This window comes from Pseudonaja textilis, chromosome 4, assembly GCF_049901715.1.
Source record: "Pseudonaja textilis isolate UNSWEBS1 chromosome 4, rPseTex1.2, whole genome shotgun sequence".
Taxonomy (NCBI): Eukaryota; Metazoa; Chordata; class Lepidosauria; order Squamata; family Elapidae; genus Pseudonaja; species Pseudonaja textilis.
The window spans coordinates 47,185,254-47,199,263 of NC_141993.1; the positions used below are offsets into that span (position 1 = coordinate 47,185,254).

General features: G+C 39.4%; 1 protein-coding gene across 2 annotated transcripts in view; it reads right to left on the reverse strand.

Annotated features, from left to right (window-relative positions):
• Nucleotides 1-180: 180 nt before the first annotated feature.
• Nucleotides 181-14,010, reverse strand: part of PDCD11 (programmed cell death 11) — a 38,699-nt gene continuing 24,869 nt past the window's right edge. Inside the window, exons 21-36 of one of the 2 annotated variants that reach the window (XM_026704712.2) lie at nucleotides 12,317-12,379; nucleotides 11,503-11,602; nucleotides 11,098-11,187; nucleotides 10,200-10,302; nucleotides 9,644-9,821; nucleotides 7,865-7,921; nucleotides 7,572-7,694; nucleotides 7,063-7,185; nucleotides 6,607-6,763; nucleotides 6,404-6,517; nucleotides 6,161-6,295; nucleotides 3,511-3,761; nucleotides 3,087-3,255; nucleotides 1,472-1,625; nucleotides 871-1,036; nucleotides 181-588 (exon numbers count right to left, since the gene is read on the reverse strand). In XM_026704712.2, coding sequence (XP_026560497.2) covers nucleotides 417-588; nucleotides 871-1,036; nucleotides 1,472-1,625; nucleotides 3,087-3,255; nucleotides 3,511-3,761; nucleotides 6,161-6,295; nucleotides 6,404-6,517; nucleotides 6,607-6,763; nucleotides 7,063-7,185; nucleotides 7,572-7,694; nucleotides 7,865-7,921; nucleotides 9,644-9,821; nucleotides 10,200-10,302; nucleotides 11,098-11,187; nucleotides 11,503-11,602; nucleotides 12,317-12,379 — 2,155 coding nt within the window. In that variant the 3' untranslated portion in view covers nucleotides 181-416. Of the gene's footprint in view, nucleotides 589-870; nucleotides 1,037-1,471; nucleotides 1,626-3,086; nucleotides 3,256-3,510; nucleotides 3,762-6,160; nucleotides 6,299-6,403; nucleotides 6,518-6,606; nucleotides 6,764-7,062; nucleotides 7,186-7,571; nucleotides 7,695-7,864; nucleotides 7,922-9,643; nucleotides 9,822-10,199; nucleotides 10,303-11,097; nucleotides 11,188-11,502; nucleotides 11,603-12,316; nucleotides 12,380-14,010 lie in introns of both variants that reach the window. The other variant, XM_026704711.2, reaches the window with a different exon arrangement.

Sequence of the window (14,010 nt, forward strand, 5' to 3'; positions counted from 1 at the left end):
AAGCCTTGAATATATTTCATACAATACTTAGAAAGCAGTAGTGTTATTATCTTCTGCCTATGCTTGGATAAAATACAAAATATTTTAGGGAGGGAAGAACTTACTACTGTAACCAAGCAGCTGGTTGCTTTCTCCCAATTACTAATTGTATATCTTAAAAAGAATCAAATACAAATATGATTATAAATATAATTATTTTATTTGAACTGGGGGTGAGTGGGGAGACAGATATAAAAGGTGTAAAACATATACATCACTGACACTGTTAGTCTCTGGACCTGGCTATTCCAATCTGTTATTGAGCTTGTTGGGAAATGCAAAAAAGCAGGAGGGCTTTTGTGCTACAGATGAGGCATGTCTCCTTCTCAACATCCTGAGCTTAAAAGCAAGACCTCGAAGTCTGTCTGCTGCAAAGGTTAGCTCTCCGCAAGGCTGTTCTTGGATTTCACATACTCCAATGCAGCTGCCTTCACAGCCTGGATGGTTTCCACCGTGCCATACGTTTTCTCATACTCCAGATAGCGTTTAAAGAAAAACTTCATCTTCTTTGCTGTTAAATTTAGGTGAATCACTCTTTCAAAAATATCCCTGTGAAAAACACAATATAATGTTCAGAAAACAGTTTTAATCTGATATTTAAAATGAATGAAATTGTTGGCTTGCTTTCTCCTATTCATAAGAGATATAAATAATATATTTCTAAAGCAAATTTTTTAGGTTTCTCATCATTAAGTGTCACACCATTTCCTTGCCAAAATCAAGTCACTCTGTTTGCTTCAGTTTTAAGATAATAAATATTCCCAAGCTTGCATTTTTGCATCTTTGCTGGAAATTAAGAATCCTAACTTTCTTACACATGCTAGTACTCACCGGACTTCTTTTTGGCTGCCATGTTTTATCATTACATCTATGTACACTGACCAGATGTCTGTACGTTTAGGATATGTGCTCAGCATGTTTTCAAACATGGCCTTGCCGTGTTCTGCATCACCAAACTGAAACTCTAACTGTGCCAGTTTTGAAATCACATCCACATCTGCAACAGAAGAGGAAGCAAGGATTATTTAAAGGATTATTTCCAGCATTTATTATGACTTCTGTCTAAAGTTTGAAGGTGTAACTATTATTTAGAAATATATTGTTAGCTACATCCTCGCTAAAAGAATTTTCAGATAAGATTAGCAAACAAGGTCTAATATTGGAAATATGGAAAGATCTAATATTTTGTAAAATATGCACTCTTCCTTGTGTTGCTGGAATTGTTTCTGTCTATTGGCGTGAAAGAAAAAAGAATATATTAGAAGTGAAGGTGAAGAAATGAGAATGGAAGAAAATGACTGAAAGAGACAAAGATAAGAATGGTTACAATACAGGTAACACAGACATTAATCTACTCCAATTTAAATGAAAATCCAATAAGGAAAATATAGACATCCCTATTCAAGAAAAAAGGAAACCAAGGAACTCTTACGCTCTTTGTCTGGCAAGCATTTCAGTGCCCGTGGCATAAGTCTGTGAGCTGCCTCCACTGAACCACGTTTCAGAAGAAAAGTGGTATACTTTATCCACACACACTTTTCGTGACGGAAGCGTTTCAGCATTGTATTGTATAGGTCATCGGCTTCCTGAATAGATCAAGAGAAAGGATAAAGAATCATCCTAAATATGCAAAACAGTTTTATTTACACTGCTCCTAAATTACAAAGGATAATCTAGCTCTAGCTCTCACAAATACACTACCAATACCTCTGGTTTTCCTATCCTATCTTCCAATAATTATAGAAATGGGTAGTAACTACTTTTGTGCTAGGAGATTTAGAGATTTATGTGGCGATGAAGTTAAACAGACTGTCAACCCTGAAGTTGACCTAACTGTGGTCATATTCTCTTTGTAGCTTTTCTTTAGGGAGGTTTCTCTTCTCACTGCTTCAAGGCTGACTCAGCCTGAAGCAAAGGGGCCAGTGTGTAAAGATAGCTGGGGTGTTGTAGCTTAAATAAAATTATTTCCCCTGGGAATCAAGGATATTGGTGCAGGCATTCGAAATATGGAGACTGAGGTCGTCTAGCAACTGGACTACATGCTGATTGGACCATATGACTAGAGATTCTTGGGGGGAGTGACAAACTTTTACTTTTAATTGGGTGGAACACCGGCTCTCTAAACTCTTAAGGCTCCAAACCGGAGTTGCTGTCCGGGGTTCTGAGCTCCGGCCGCTTACCCGGTTTACCTGGGCACCGGAAAAGACTCAGGGAAGATGAATGGAGAAATTGGAGAAGCGACGGGACCTGTGGGGGAATAGAGGACAGCCTGACATTCCCCTCGAATGCCCGAGCGAACGGCCACAGCTGAAGTCAAATGCCAACTAGGGGCCCGGGCAAAGGAGCAGCTCCAACTTGGTTTTCCACCAAGAATGTGCCAATTTGATATGTCTCAATAAAATGTTCTCTGAATAAATTGCCTGTCTCGGAGTTCTTATTGAATGCGATGTATTACTTGGAACCTTCACACAGACATGGCTTGAAAACAGCTGTCTTGTTTTATTTTAGCCTTAAAAGTTCTACATTATAATAATTTCCCCAGGCTTTAACGATTCAACTTATGTTCAGAATAAAAAACTGCTATTCTACAATTTGACCAGAAATTCTAAATTCAGTACTAAAGAGTTGAAGGGTAAATCTTCTCTCATATTTAGAAAAATAAAATATATATATTAAGCCTGTGTACCTGATTCAACAAGGTGCTTCACTGAACACAAGCTTAATATACAGCTACATGTCCTGATTCTTCATCAGCAAATGTCAATTCTGCAATTTTAGAATATAGATTTCATAGGTCTTAAGAGTACATTTTGCATTCAATGATCCAGACAAGAGCAATAATCTGACATTGAAAAGAGCTACCAAGAGATAAGCCATTTGCTCCTCCAAACAGAGGCAATATCCACAAGTCCAAAATGTAAAGGGGAGTCTAGGACAAGCTGGAGCAGAATGGGTGCAGTCTTTCTTGAACTCAAACATATATTCTTCCTGTCATAACCATAGAGATGAATAAAAGTGATCATTCTTGCTGCTATAATTGGCATTACCTTATATTTCTCAGACGCACTGTAGATGTCTGCCAACTGCTGAAAGACCTTCAGAGGTTCATTGTACTGAACTGCTCTTTCAAAAACTTTCATCAGTCTTTCCTCTGTGCCATACATGTTCTCCAGGTTCAGCAAAGCAACCCACACATTCAGCTTTTCTTGTTCCTCTCTGAAGAAGAAAGAAGGCAACATTCAATACAAAAGATCAAAGCTCTTGATTTTGCTTTTCATGTTAGTAGCCATGTTATTTGTTTGTGGCTAGTTTATAATGAACACTTGTGTATTTGGAGAAAGGTAAGAAAGAAACATTGTATGTTCCCTTTATTCTGCAAGTATCTTATTTTAAGATATAACCAAGCAAAATATAGTATGGATATGAACTGTTACCAAGGAAACCGAAGATCAACAGAAAAAAAAAAGTCACCTAAAGGAGATTGTTTTTAGTGCCCTTTCTGCAACAGCTCTAGCTTTTTCGATCTCTGTAGCTTGGAGATGAAAAGCCATGAATTGCAACCAAAGGATGGAGCTGTCAGGGCTGCCAAGGACCAAGCGGTCAAAGTCATCTGCTGTCTGCGGCTGTCGCTTGGGATCCATCAGGGCAGCTTCCAGCTTGGAGAGTTCCTTCTCTGCCTTTTGCTTCTCCAGTTCCTGTTTCTTTTTTGTTTGTTTCTTGGCCTTAAAGAAAGAAAAGGGAGAAAGAGAAAGGCTTTGACCACTGGAAAACCTGTAGTGCTGCAAGATAACATACTATAAGACAAAGTGGGGTGCATCCAAGATACTACTCTAGGACCTTTGGGGCACTTCGTGCTATATCTGTCATTGGACGTTGGCGATCATGTTGGCGATCCTATTTTTATCAACAGCCGCACAAAAAAGGGAAGTTGAGTTTTGTCCAAACCAGTCCCTTAGATTTTGTAGCCATGATGTTCTTCTGCCTGGACCTTGTTCGCCTTCAATCTTTCCTTGGAGAATTAAGTGAAGCATGCTGTATTTTCCCAGGTGTCGAAAATATTCTAACTTTTGCTTTTTTATGGTTTTGATGATTTCCCTTCACTTTCCCAGGCGACCTATCACCACATCATTTCTGATTTTGTCAACCCAACTTATTAGAGTATTTAGCAGGCTCAATTAGATTAGTAAATCAGAAGTTTACTATTTTTGTTACAGAGGGATGACACTCTGTCCCTTTCTAAGCTATTCTTAATGCCAGTAGAGCCACAAGAGTCCTTTTTTATCATTATACCTTTTACATTATTTCACTTTCTACCTTTATATTAGAAGTTAATATGATACAATATTCACCACAGATATTGCCCCATTTAGCCATGGACACAGACAATGACAGACAAGGAGGCGTGGAGAACAGAAACATAACCCAAATTTTTTTATCATTTCCAAACTGAGGAGTCTTTCTTCCTCCCCACTTTATATTTATTGTTTATGTTTTTAAGTATTGTAAAAACTGCCGCAATATTTTTAAAAAGTAAAAAAATACCACACAGACATATAAAAATGAGCTATACCTACGAAAGTATTCTCTTTTCAGAGTTATGTATCTCATAAAAATGTTATTTTACATATATGTGCATCAAAATGCTTTACCCAAGACACTCTTCTCAAAAGCAAACTTTTATGTATGAAAAAACTGTACCTGAAGGTACAGGAATTCTGATAGTGCACGGGGATTTTTGTTGTGATTGGTACTCCATGATCACTTCACTTTATAAACAAAAGAATCTCTGTGTGTGTGTGTGTGTGTGTGTGTGTGTGTGTGTGTGTGTGTGTGTCTTTGTCACACCCCCTCACACACACTCTCAACTAGACTGGATGTCGGCAACCTGCATGCGGCTCTTTGGGCCCTCTGCTGAAGCTTCCTGTCCCATCACTGGCTGGCTCCACCCCTCGCCCTCCCCTCCCAGTCACTTTTGCCTGCCCTGAGAAGATAAGGGCAACAGCAGCGAATGGAGACTTGCTCTGTATTCCAGAGTGACAGCGAAGCGGCCCTCTTCTTCCGGCCCTTGTTCATGCTGTGCGAATCTCAGCCTCTCGGGGACATGTGCGAATTACTCTCCGGCCTGAAACACTGACCAGCCCCGGCTACGGTTGACACCACTGCTCTCTCCGCCTCCATGGCCCGCTCATGCTCTCGCAGCGTCTTGTACAGCAGAGTTAAATTTAGTGCGCTTCACAATGGGAGAGGCGGCGTCCCCTCCTCCTCCTGGATCCCATTTTGATAAGGAGCATCGGCTGCAGCTGGCCCAGCCAGCGTTTTGGGGTGGAGAGCAATTTGTGTGTCTCCTCAAGTGGCCAAGGTGCGCACAGCACCAAGAAGGGCCGGAAGAAGAGTTAAGTAGAGGGGTGCTTCATATGAAGCGAGTCTCCATTCCCCCATCGTCGCCCTTACCTTGTCAGGGCAGGTGGGGAATAGGTAGGAGGGGAGGGTGAGGGGCAGAGCCAGCCAGTGGTAGGTTCAGCCGACAGGGAGCTACAGCAGGGGAATAAAAGAGCTTCATTTATCTGGGAACCTGAAATGACTCTTGATTTAAATCATGGTAAAAAATACCCCCAAAAGAAGAAAGAACACACACAAAAAATCCCACCCTCACCAGTTTTTGGAAATGGTTCAAGAGGGAACATACACACAGATGAGAGAGAGGGAGAGAGAAATGAGAAAGAGAGAAATGAGAAAGAGAGAGGGAAAGAGATGAGAGGGAGAGAGAGAAATGAGGAGGGGAAAGATATAGAGAGAAAAGAGAGAGATACCTGATTCCCAGAGAAAAGAAAATACTGGGAGCTACAAAACCTGGGTAGATGTGGCTGGGGTGTGTGTGTGTCATGTGACTGTGTGGGAGTGAGTGATGTCAAGTTGGCCACGCCCACCCAGGTTTTGTGTTTCCCAGTGTTTTCTTTTCTGTGGGAAATGAGTCCAAATGGCTCTTTGAGTGTTTAAGGTTGCAGACCCCTGATCTAGATGGACCCTTTAACAAAAGGTTAACTGAAGGGCTACATACTACATACTAACTGCCATTGCATACAAATTAATCCCAAGAGCAAACAAGATAGAGATACTGTACCACAGATTCAGCATCATTTTCTTCCTCACTGTCTGAGCTGTGCTCCTTTGCAATCAACGTGGTTCCATCCAGCACATTTAAGCCCTCCTCCCACATAAAACTGGCTGAAACCTTCAGTCGTGGAACTTCTTTTTCCTGCCGAGAAACAAGCAGAAATATATACTGGCATTAACCATCCCACTCTGTACGAAAACATGGCTTCCACAATGTCAAAAGACCAATCCCTTTCCAGCAGCCTTTTACCTTAGACTTCTTCTTATGCTTCTTTTCCTTCTCCTCTTCCTCCCGATAATAAACTTCAACACCACTATCACCATCCTCAGTGCAATAAGCTCTCTTTTTCGCTGGCGTTACTTCCTATCATTGAAAGAAAAAAAAATAAGTGTTAAACAATTTTTTAAAAAATGTTTCCTAATCAAGCCTAAAGTATCTTCCAGGATAGATACATGCTCGCTTTCAGGGTGCTTCCTCCTTTGATTTCTTGATTTCTGGGAGGGTGTATCCATTTCACTACATGGCTTTTCATCACATGGAATAACGCTTGGCTTCCCTGTGTCTTCAGGAAGGATAGAGAGCTCCACAAGGTTCTCTTGTCTGTTTATACTGCAGAATGATTAGAACACAAGAAATGATAGGAGAAAGAAGAACCAGCATAATTATAAACTGTACAGTGTCCTCTTAAATGTCCAAAATGCTTTACCTTTTTAATCTGTTCAGCTTCACACCATTTCAGATAATAGTATTATGATCATTTAATAAAATGATTAACATAAAGTAAAACACATATACAATTCACCATAGTGCCACACCCTCTCTTAATCATACATTTTACTGCCCGCAAGGCCTCCCATTCATTTTGTCATCTCAGCGAAACTGTCATTTTGGGAAAACATCCTACTTACCTGAGAACTTTGGCAGTGAGAAGCTGATCTGTTTGTATGTACTTCATACAGAGTGAATGATCTGGCACAAAGAATGGGGTGACATATTGAAGGGAAATTTGACCCACCACTGAATCAGACAACCTGTAAAGAAAGAAGACTTCTTAATTTCTTCAAGTGTACTTCAAAAGATAAAACACACATCTTGAAATGGTGCCCATGAAATGGCTAAAATATATATATAACAAGCCCATGGCCATAATAAGAATACAGAAGCTGCACTTGTGTGGGGAATGCTGTCTATACAAAAGATGTAAGTCTTTCTCTAGTTGCTGAATGCAACAGTGTTTCTTCAAGCACAAATAATTATTCTCCAAAAAGAGATGGTAAAAAGCTGCCTGATTTAAGGAATATATCTGCATATTAATTAAATCTGATCAGATTCAAATAGACACACACAAGGAGATAGTGAAATACTTTTTTTTTTACTTTGTACTCTTCTTACTTTTATGATCGCAAACAAAACTCACCCCAAAGAGATGCCTGATTCTTTAATGGATTTGACATAGCCTCTGATGAGTTGACCATTCTGAATGTTATCAAGGGAAGCAATTTCAGGATCTTCAACTTTATGATGGCCTTTAGGATTTGTCCTAAAATAAACAAGAGAATGAGTAAAGTGCCTTCTTCCTGCATAGGCAAAATAAATTATAACAACAAACTCCATACTCTTCTCCAAATGCACATTTATAATACAATGGAATTGCATTAGAACTAAGAGCAGTTTTTTCTTCTGATGGTAGATGAGGTAATATTTCCTTACCTGGATGGTCGGAGGGATACTTTTAATGCATTGTCTTCAATGGAAAGAATATAACATCTATATAGGACAGAGAAAAAAATAACTTCAGATGTGATTATGTCTACTAAAAGAAAAAGTTGATTACATTATGATCATGGGTGTCAAACACAAGGCCCTAGGGCCAAATCCGGCCCGCAATGTGGTCGGATCCAGCCCACAGGTCCATCCTGGAAAATGTAAGGGGCCGGCCAGTGTGGCTTTGGCCCCATCTATCCAGTGCGAAGATGAAACATGCCAACAGTTTGGGAATGGCATCAAGCCTGCCACGCCCACCTGGCCCCACGAGGTCAACCACAGCCCTGATGTGGCCCTCAATGAAATTGAGCTTAACACCCTCCCTTAGACGTATCATGCTGGGGCATCTCAAAACATTGTTGTTATTGAATATTGGCATTGAGAGGTACTTGGAAGACTTGGTTCAGAATAAAGTGGCAAAGTTATCAAATGTGGTCTAAAAAATCATGCAACGCCTTTATTAAAACTCATGCATTAATTTCTTTTCAGGAAATTCAAGGATGATATCTATGCTCGGAAAGGTTTAGACTTGGGAGTGGTTGAAGTATCACATTTTCTAATTCAAGCTGTTTTGCCTATTGCAATAATCATCACAGAACCTCTCTTACATTTCTTACTGTCCCTAGAAATCCAGCTGGTTGGGACTGTGAAGTAGAATTTTCTTAAGAATGTATCTAAGTTTTGGAGTTTAAGTCTAAGTTTTCCTCTTTAGATGAACTTTTCAAAATTAGTTTTTAAAAAGTTATATTTTTAAAATCACAGATGAAATCAATGTTACTATTTTTTACTCTCATTCTAATAATTTGTGAATGGATGCTTTCACCCTTCCCTTTTCTAGTCAGCCACTTTGAAGTGTTTGGTTTTTTTTAGGGGAGCAGAGGGTGTTTAAAACAAAAGAATTATTTTCTAAAATATTCCTGAGTAAGGATCCATCTTGAAATACTGGCAGTCAAAACAAACGATCTAGTTTTCAAAGTAGCTTAAGAAAATCAATGATCTGAAAATGGGAAATTCAAAATGTAGGTTTGTAACAACCTGGCATCCTTCATATACTCTGGAAGCATAATTCCCAGGCTTTCAAAAGCATTCTGGTTGCATCCGGTATGCCAGGAGTGTCAAACTTGATTTCATTGAGGGCCGCATCAGGGTTGTGTTTGACCTCAGGGGGCCAGGATGGGCGTGGCCAGGGTAGGCATGGCCAGCTCAACGTCACTTGTGTTGGGGGCACAGCACAACACAACACTGTGGTGGCCCAAGCACTCTGCCAGTGAAGATGGGTCCTGAGCTCTGTTTTCACCTGTGACTGTGTCCTGCAACCCTTTGCCAATGAAAACAGAGTTTAGGAGGGCTGCCCGCAGTCCTTGTGAGCTCTGTTTTTGCTTGCAGGGGCACTGTGGACCAGTCCTTCACTGTTTCCAGGGTGGCCCTGTGGGTCAGATCTAAACACCCAGCAGGCTGGATCTGGCCCCCGGGCCTTGAGTTTGACACCCCTGTGTTATGTTCATAACAGATTGAAAGACATCAGGTTGGAGAAGACTGCTCTAAGCAATCAGCATACAACATCTCAAGGTGAACTGGTTGATTTTAAGATGTTGGGCATTGATATTACACTGACATATTTCACAAGTCAAAATGCAATATAAAATTTCCATGCTAGAAGTAAGGAATAATCAAGAGACATGATCATTTTTAAAGATTTTTAAAGCTTTTGCAGAAGGCTCCTACCTGACAATTTTTCCAACACTAAAGTCTTCAAGCGGCTGTTCTGTGTATGAATCATTTAGGTGGAAAAGACTGGCTTTGCCAATCCTCCCAAATGGGAGGAGAATAAGTAGACCAACTTGTGGAATCATTCGTTTCACGCTGCCCAGCACAATTGTTCCTTTCTCCAATGAATAAGTGCCTGAGGAAATCCAGATCAGACACTACAGATAACTGTTACAGAGTACATTTTCTTGTATCTTTAAGATATTTGAGATTGTGGATTGCTAGTCTTAATTTTCAAGCATGCCTTAGCTTAGATCAAGTCCTAAGTACCAAGGTTTTGTCCACTTCCAATTACGAGTGCTAGAAGTTCTACCATAGTGTGAAAAAAGAGTATATCAAACTACCGGTAACAGAAACAAAATATACAATATAATCCTATAATCTCTGTAGCACTTACTCCCAGTAAATTGACTCAGCAGCTTTTTCCTGGATCCATACCCAATTATTGTAATTTGGCATGGAAATACCTATTTATTTGATTTTAACGCATTGATTGATCACTATTTAAGTATACCTGTTAGTGACAGAGAGAGTTTGGTTGCAGAATTATCACAATCTGTTACTGTTGCAATCAATGCCTGTCCTTTTCTGAAGCATTTCTTGGCATGTTTTATATCCTATAGGAAAAAAATATAGACATGACAATCAAAAAGTGCTCACAATACTTGCAAAAAAGGCCCAGTATTCAAATATACAACAAGCATGTAATTTTAGACATATGGTGAATTCCTGAAAAATATTTTGTGCTACTACAAGAGCTTTTCATGAAACACAGTCCTGGAGAGTTATGCCTAAGCATAGGCTTCAAGCTATGGCAAATGATCAATAAGAAATATCAAAGTTTTCCATATGAATAACCAAACAAAAGTTTCATGTGTCTACTTTGAGTCCTTAATTCTCAAAGAATGCAACAAGCGTTTTACAGGAAGATTACAGGACATGTAAAAATGCTGTTATGCAACACACAATATTCATGGACGACGGCATAACTAGAACATAAACGTAAAAATGTAATTGAGTCAGTGAAGAGGGGTAGTGTCTTACACAAGTACAAAAAAGGTCAAACTGATAGTCAACAGTCTCCAAATACTTAGATTAGAAAGAGTCATCCATAGGGCTAAACTAACTCATGTTGATTGCTTTTTGCCCTGCTAATGGGAAAGGGACTAGTAAATACAAATTATTTCATATGCTTCCCTGGCATAGGACTCACAATACTAAATGCTCATCCAACAAGGCTGGTGGAAGAACTTTATTCCTCTAATGGTGACTTCTGTATGCTACCAAACCCACCATTTGTGTTATCCATGTGGAGATTTTATGGACTCTGATTAAATTTTATCAGATTAACACTATTATCCCCTAGAATTCCAAAGATGCCCTTAAGGAACCTCTTATCCCTCAGCAATTACCTTGGGATTCGAAGAAAGCAGCAGCTGCTGAACTCTCCCTCTGATGGTGGGAGTGACCTCCACCTCCAGCCGTTTTTTCATCACATTGTACTGAGAAAATATACAATACACACATCAGCATTTCCTTGGAAAACGACAGATAATTCATCAACGTAACCTCCAACCACAGATTTTAAAATCCTTTTGAGAATTTCAGCATTGCCTGCACTTAATCTCACACACATATGCACATAAGACAAAGTAAAAAGTAAAACTCCTAACTGTTTAAACTAATAATTTTGGAGGAAAAGATGCAAATTATTATTATTTAATTAACAATACATTCCTCATTGTCTTTTACTCAAAGTTAAAAGGCAAAAAGAAAAAATCTCCAGTGTACAGATGTTGAGAAATTCTAGATCTCACCTGCTGAACATAGCATGTCACCGTCTGCCCAGGTTTCAGTGTTTCTTCTGGGCTGTCATTTTCAGCATTCAAGGCCGCTTTGCTTTCCTCTTTCAGTTCACTGATCATGAGAGAAAGTAAAATAGTTATGCCCAGGCATTCTACTTCGGCATTCCAATTTCTCCCTTTTCTGCAAAATATCTTCTATTTCATATTTAGGAACAAGCAGCTACAAGGCCACAAGTGTATTTAAATTACAAGACAGGTAGTCCTTGACTTACGACCACAATTGAGTCCAAAATTTCATTAAGTGAGATATTTGTTAAGTGAATTTTGCCCCATGTTATGATTTTTCTTGCCAGTTAAGTGAATCACTGCAGTTGGTAAATTGGTGACATGATTGTTAAGTGAATCTGGCTTCCCCATTGATTTTGCTTATCAAAAGGTTGCAAAAGGTGATCACATGACCCTGGTAAACAGCAACAATCGTAAGTATGAACCAGTAATCAGGTATCTGAATTTTGATTACGTGATCATGGGGATATCACAAAGGTTGAAAGTGTGAAAAATGGTCATAAGTCACTTTTTTCAGTACTGTTGAAATTTTGAATGGTCACTAAATGAACTGTTATAAGTGTAGGACTACCTGTATTACCAATTTATTTAATTCTCATCTAACATTTTGGATTATTTAGAAATACTTGTTCATATTAGAATAGCACAACTGTACCCTATGAATAATGGCTGAAAAGGAAAGTTTAGAGAATGGATTATATTTTAAACATGTTCTGAGGCTTCATCAATGCTTAAGCAGCGTATTGAAATATTTCCTTACCTTGGTCGGATACTGAGTTCTAGGAATGTATGGGTGAAGTGGGTGTGGGTGATGGGCAAATATCTGTAAGTTAAGAACATGAATACCATTTGGAATTATGAAAAATAAAACAGCAAATGCATTCATCTGACACACTAATCAATATACCATACAATAGCTTTTCATCTTTAAGTGTTAGACTAGATTCCTCATTTTCATTTGAAGTAAAAAAGGGAAAAATACACCAATTGCAAGAAGTGAAAAGAAAAATATACACAATGCAAGAAATTCCTATACTTGTGCCTATCTGAAACACTGATTTTTCTCCAGAAGGAATTTTTTTTCTTGAATTATATAAAACTTGTTCTCAAGAATCCAAACGCTTGCAAGTCCAGTATCTGTCAAATGCATTGACAGTTGTTCTCCAGGTTACAGAAACATACACCACGTATATAGTAAGACTGCCCCTGCAGGATTTTTTGACAAGATTTTGGAAGTAGTTTGCCATTGTCTCCTTCCTAGCTAGGGTTGAGAGTGTGTGACTGATGCAAAATCGCCCAGCTGGTTTTGTGCCTAAGGCGGAACTAGAAGTCATGTTCTCCCAATTTCTAGCCTGTGTCATGCCCCTGTCAGAGATGAACAGTCAGGGAGCAGGAGAGTGGCTCTGTTGGCTATGGAGGAAACTAGGGAAGGGCAAACAAAGTCAGGCTGGGCAGAGCAGGGAAGAGGTAGAACAAGGGAGAGGGAGTTCAGAGGAAAACCAAGGCCCAGCCTCTCTTCATCTTAGGGCACGCAGGGAAGAACAGAGAAAAGAGCAGCATGGATTGCGTGGCTTACAAGGGAGGAAAGGGCTTTGTTTCCCTTCACAAGCACACTTGGGAAGGGAGTTCAAAGGAAAACCAATTAGGAGGGATGTTTGTCCAGAACAAACATTGAGCTTATTTTGTATGGGCTGCTGTTATGAGTTCCTGGCATCCTCCCAACTGGTTTGATTTACTGCCTTGTTACTTCATTTCCGGAACGCCATATCTTGCTCTGCCGGATTTATTACCTTATTTTGCCTTGTTGGATTTATAGTTTGAAGTTTTCAATTTACAACATTTGGACTGGAATAACTGCAGCCAAAGGCTGGTGCAGGTTTGTGGGAAAGTTTTTCTCCAGACCGGAAGTTAACCAGGTCATTGGGAGCTAATAAAGGGACCTCTACTTATTATCTAGCTGGATTGCCTTTGTGCCATGCCCCGGGTCAGACGGCCTGGTACCTTAACTCATATACCAAATTGGCTTATAAGACCCTGGATGTCAATAAATATATTACACTACAAACATTTCAGATTTCTTTCTTTTGTAAATCTCAATCTTTTTAATTTAGTTGATACATTTGAAACAATAAAGAGATGTTTCTTAAACATTTCTATAATATATAAAACATAAATACAGAAAAGCACATTTAAATTTAAAAAGCCTACTGAAGCTTTACAACTGTTCATGGCAACCTATTGTGATCATGTGGACAGATTTTCAATCCTTATCTCTGCTTGCTCCTAAAAAGACACCCTGACTCTGAGCTTATAAACAGCCACAAGGAGTTTTCTCCATACAAAAGGGACCAAGCAACGTTATTATGTATAAGATATGACTCAGATGGGAAGGGGGAAACCATTATATTTAACTTCTTTCACCAGAGGACAATTTCAGGCTGCCTTCCTGTCCCT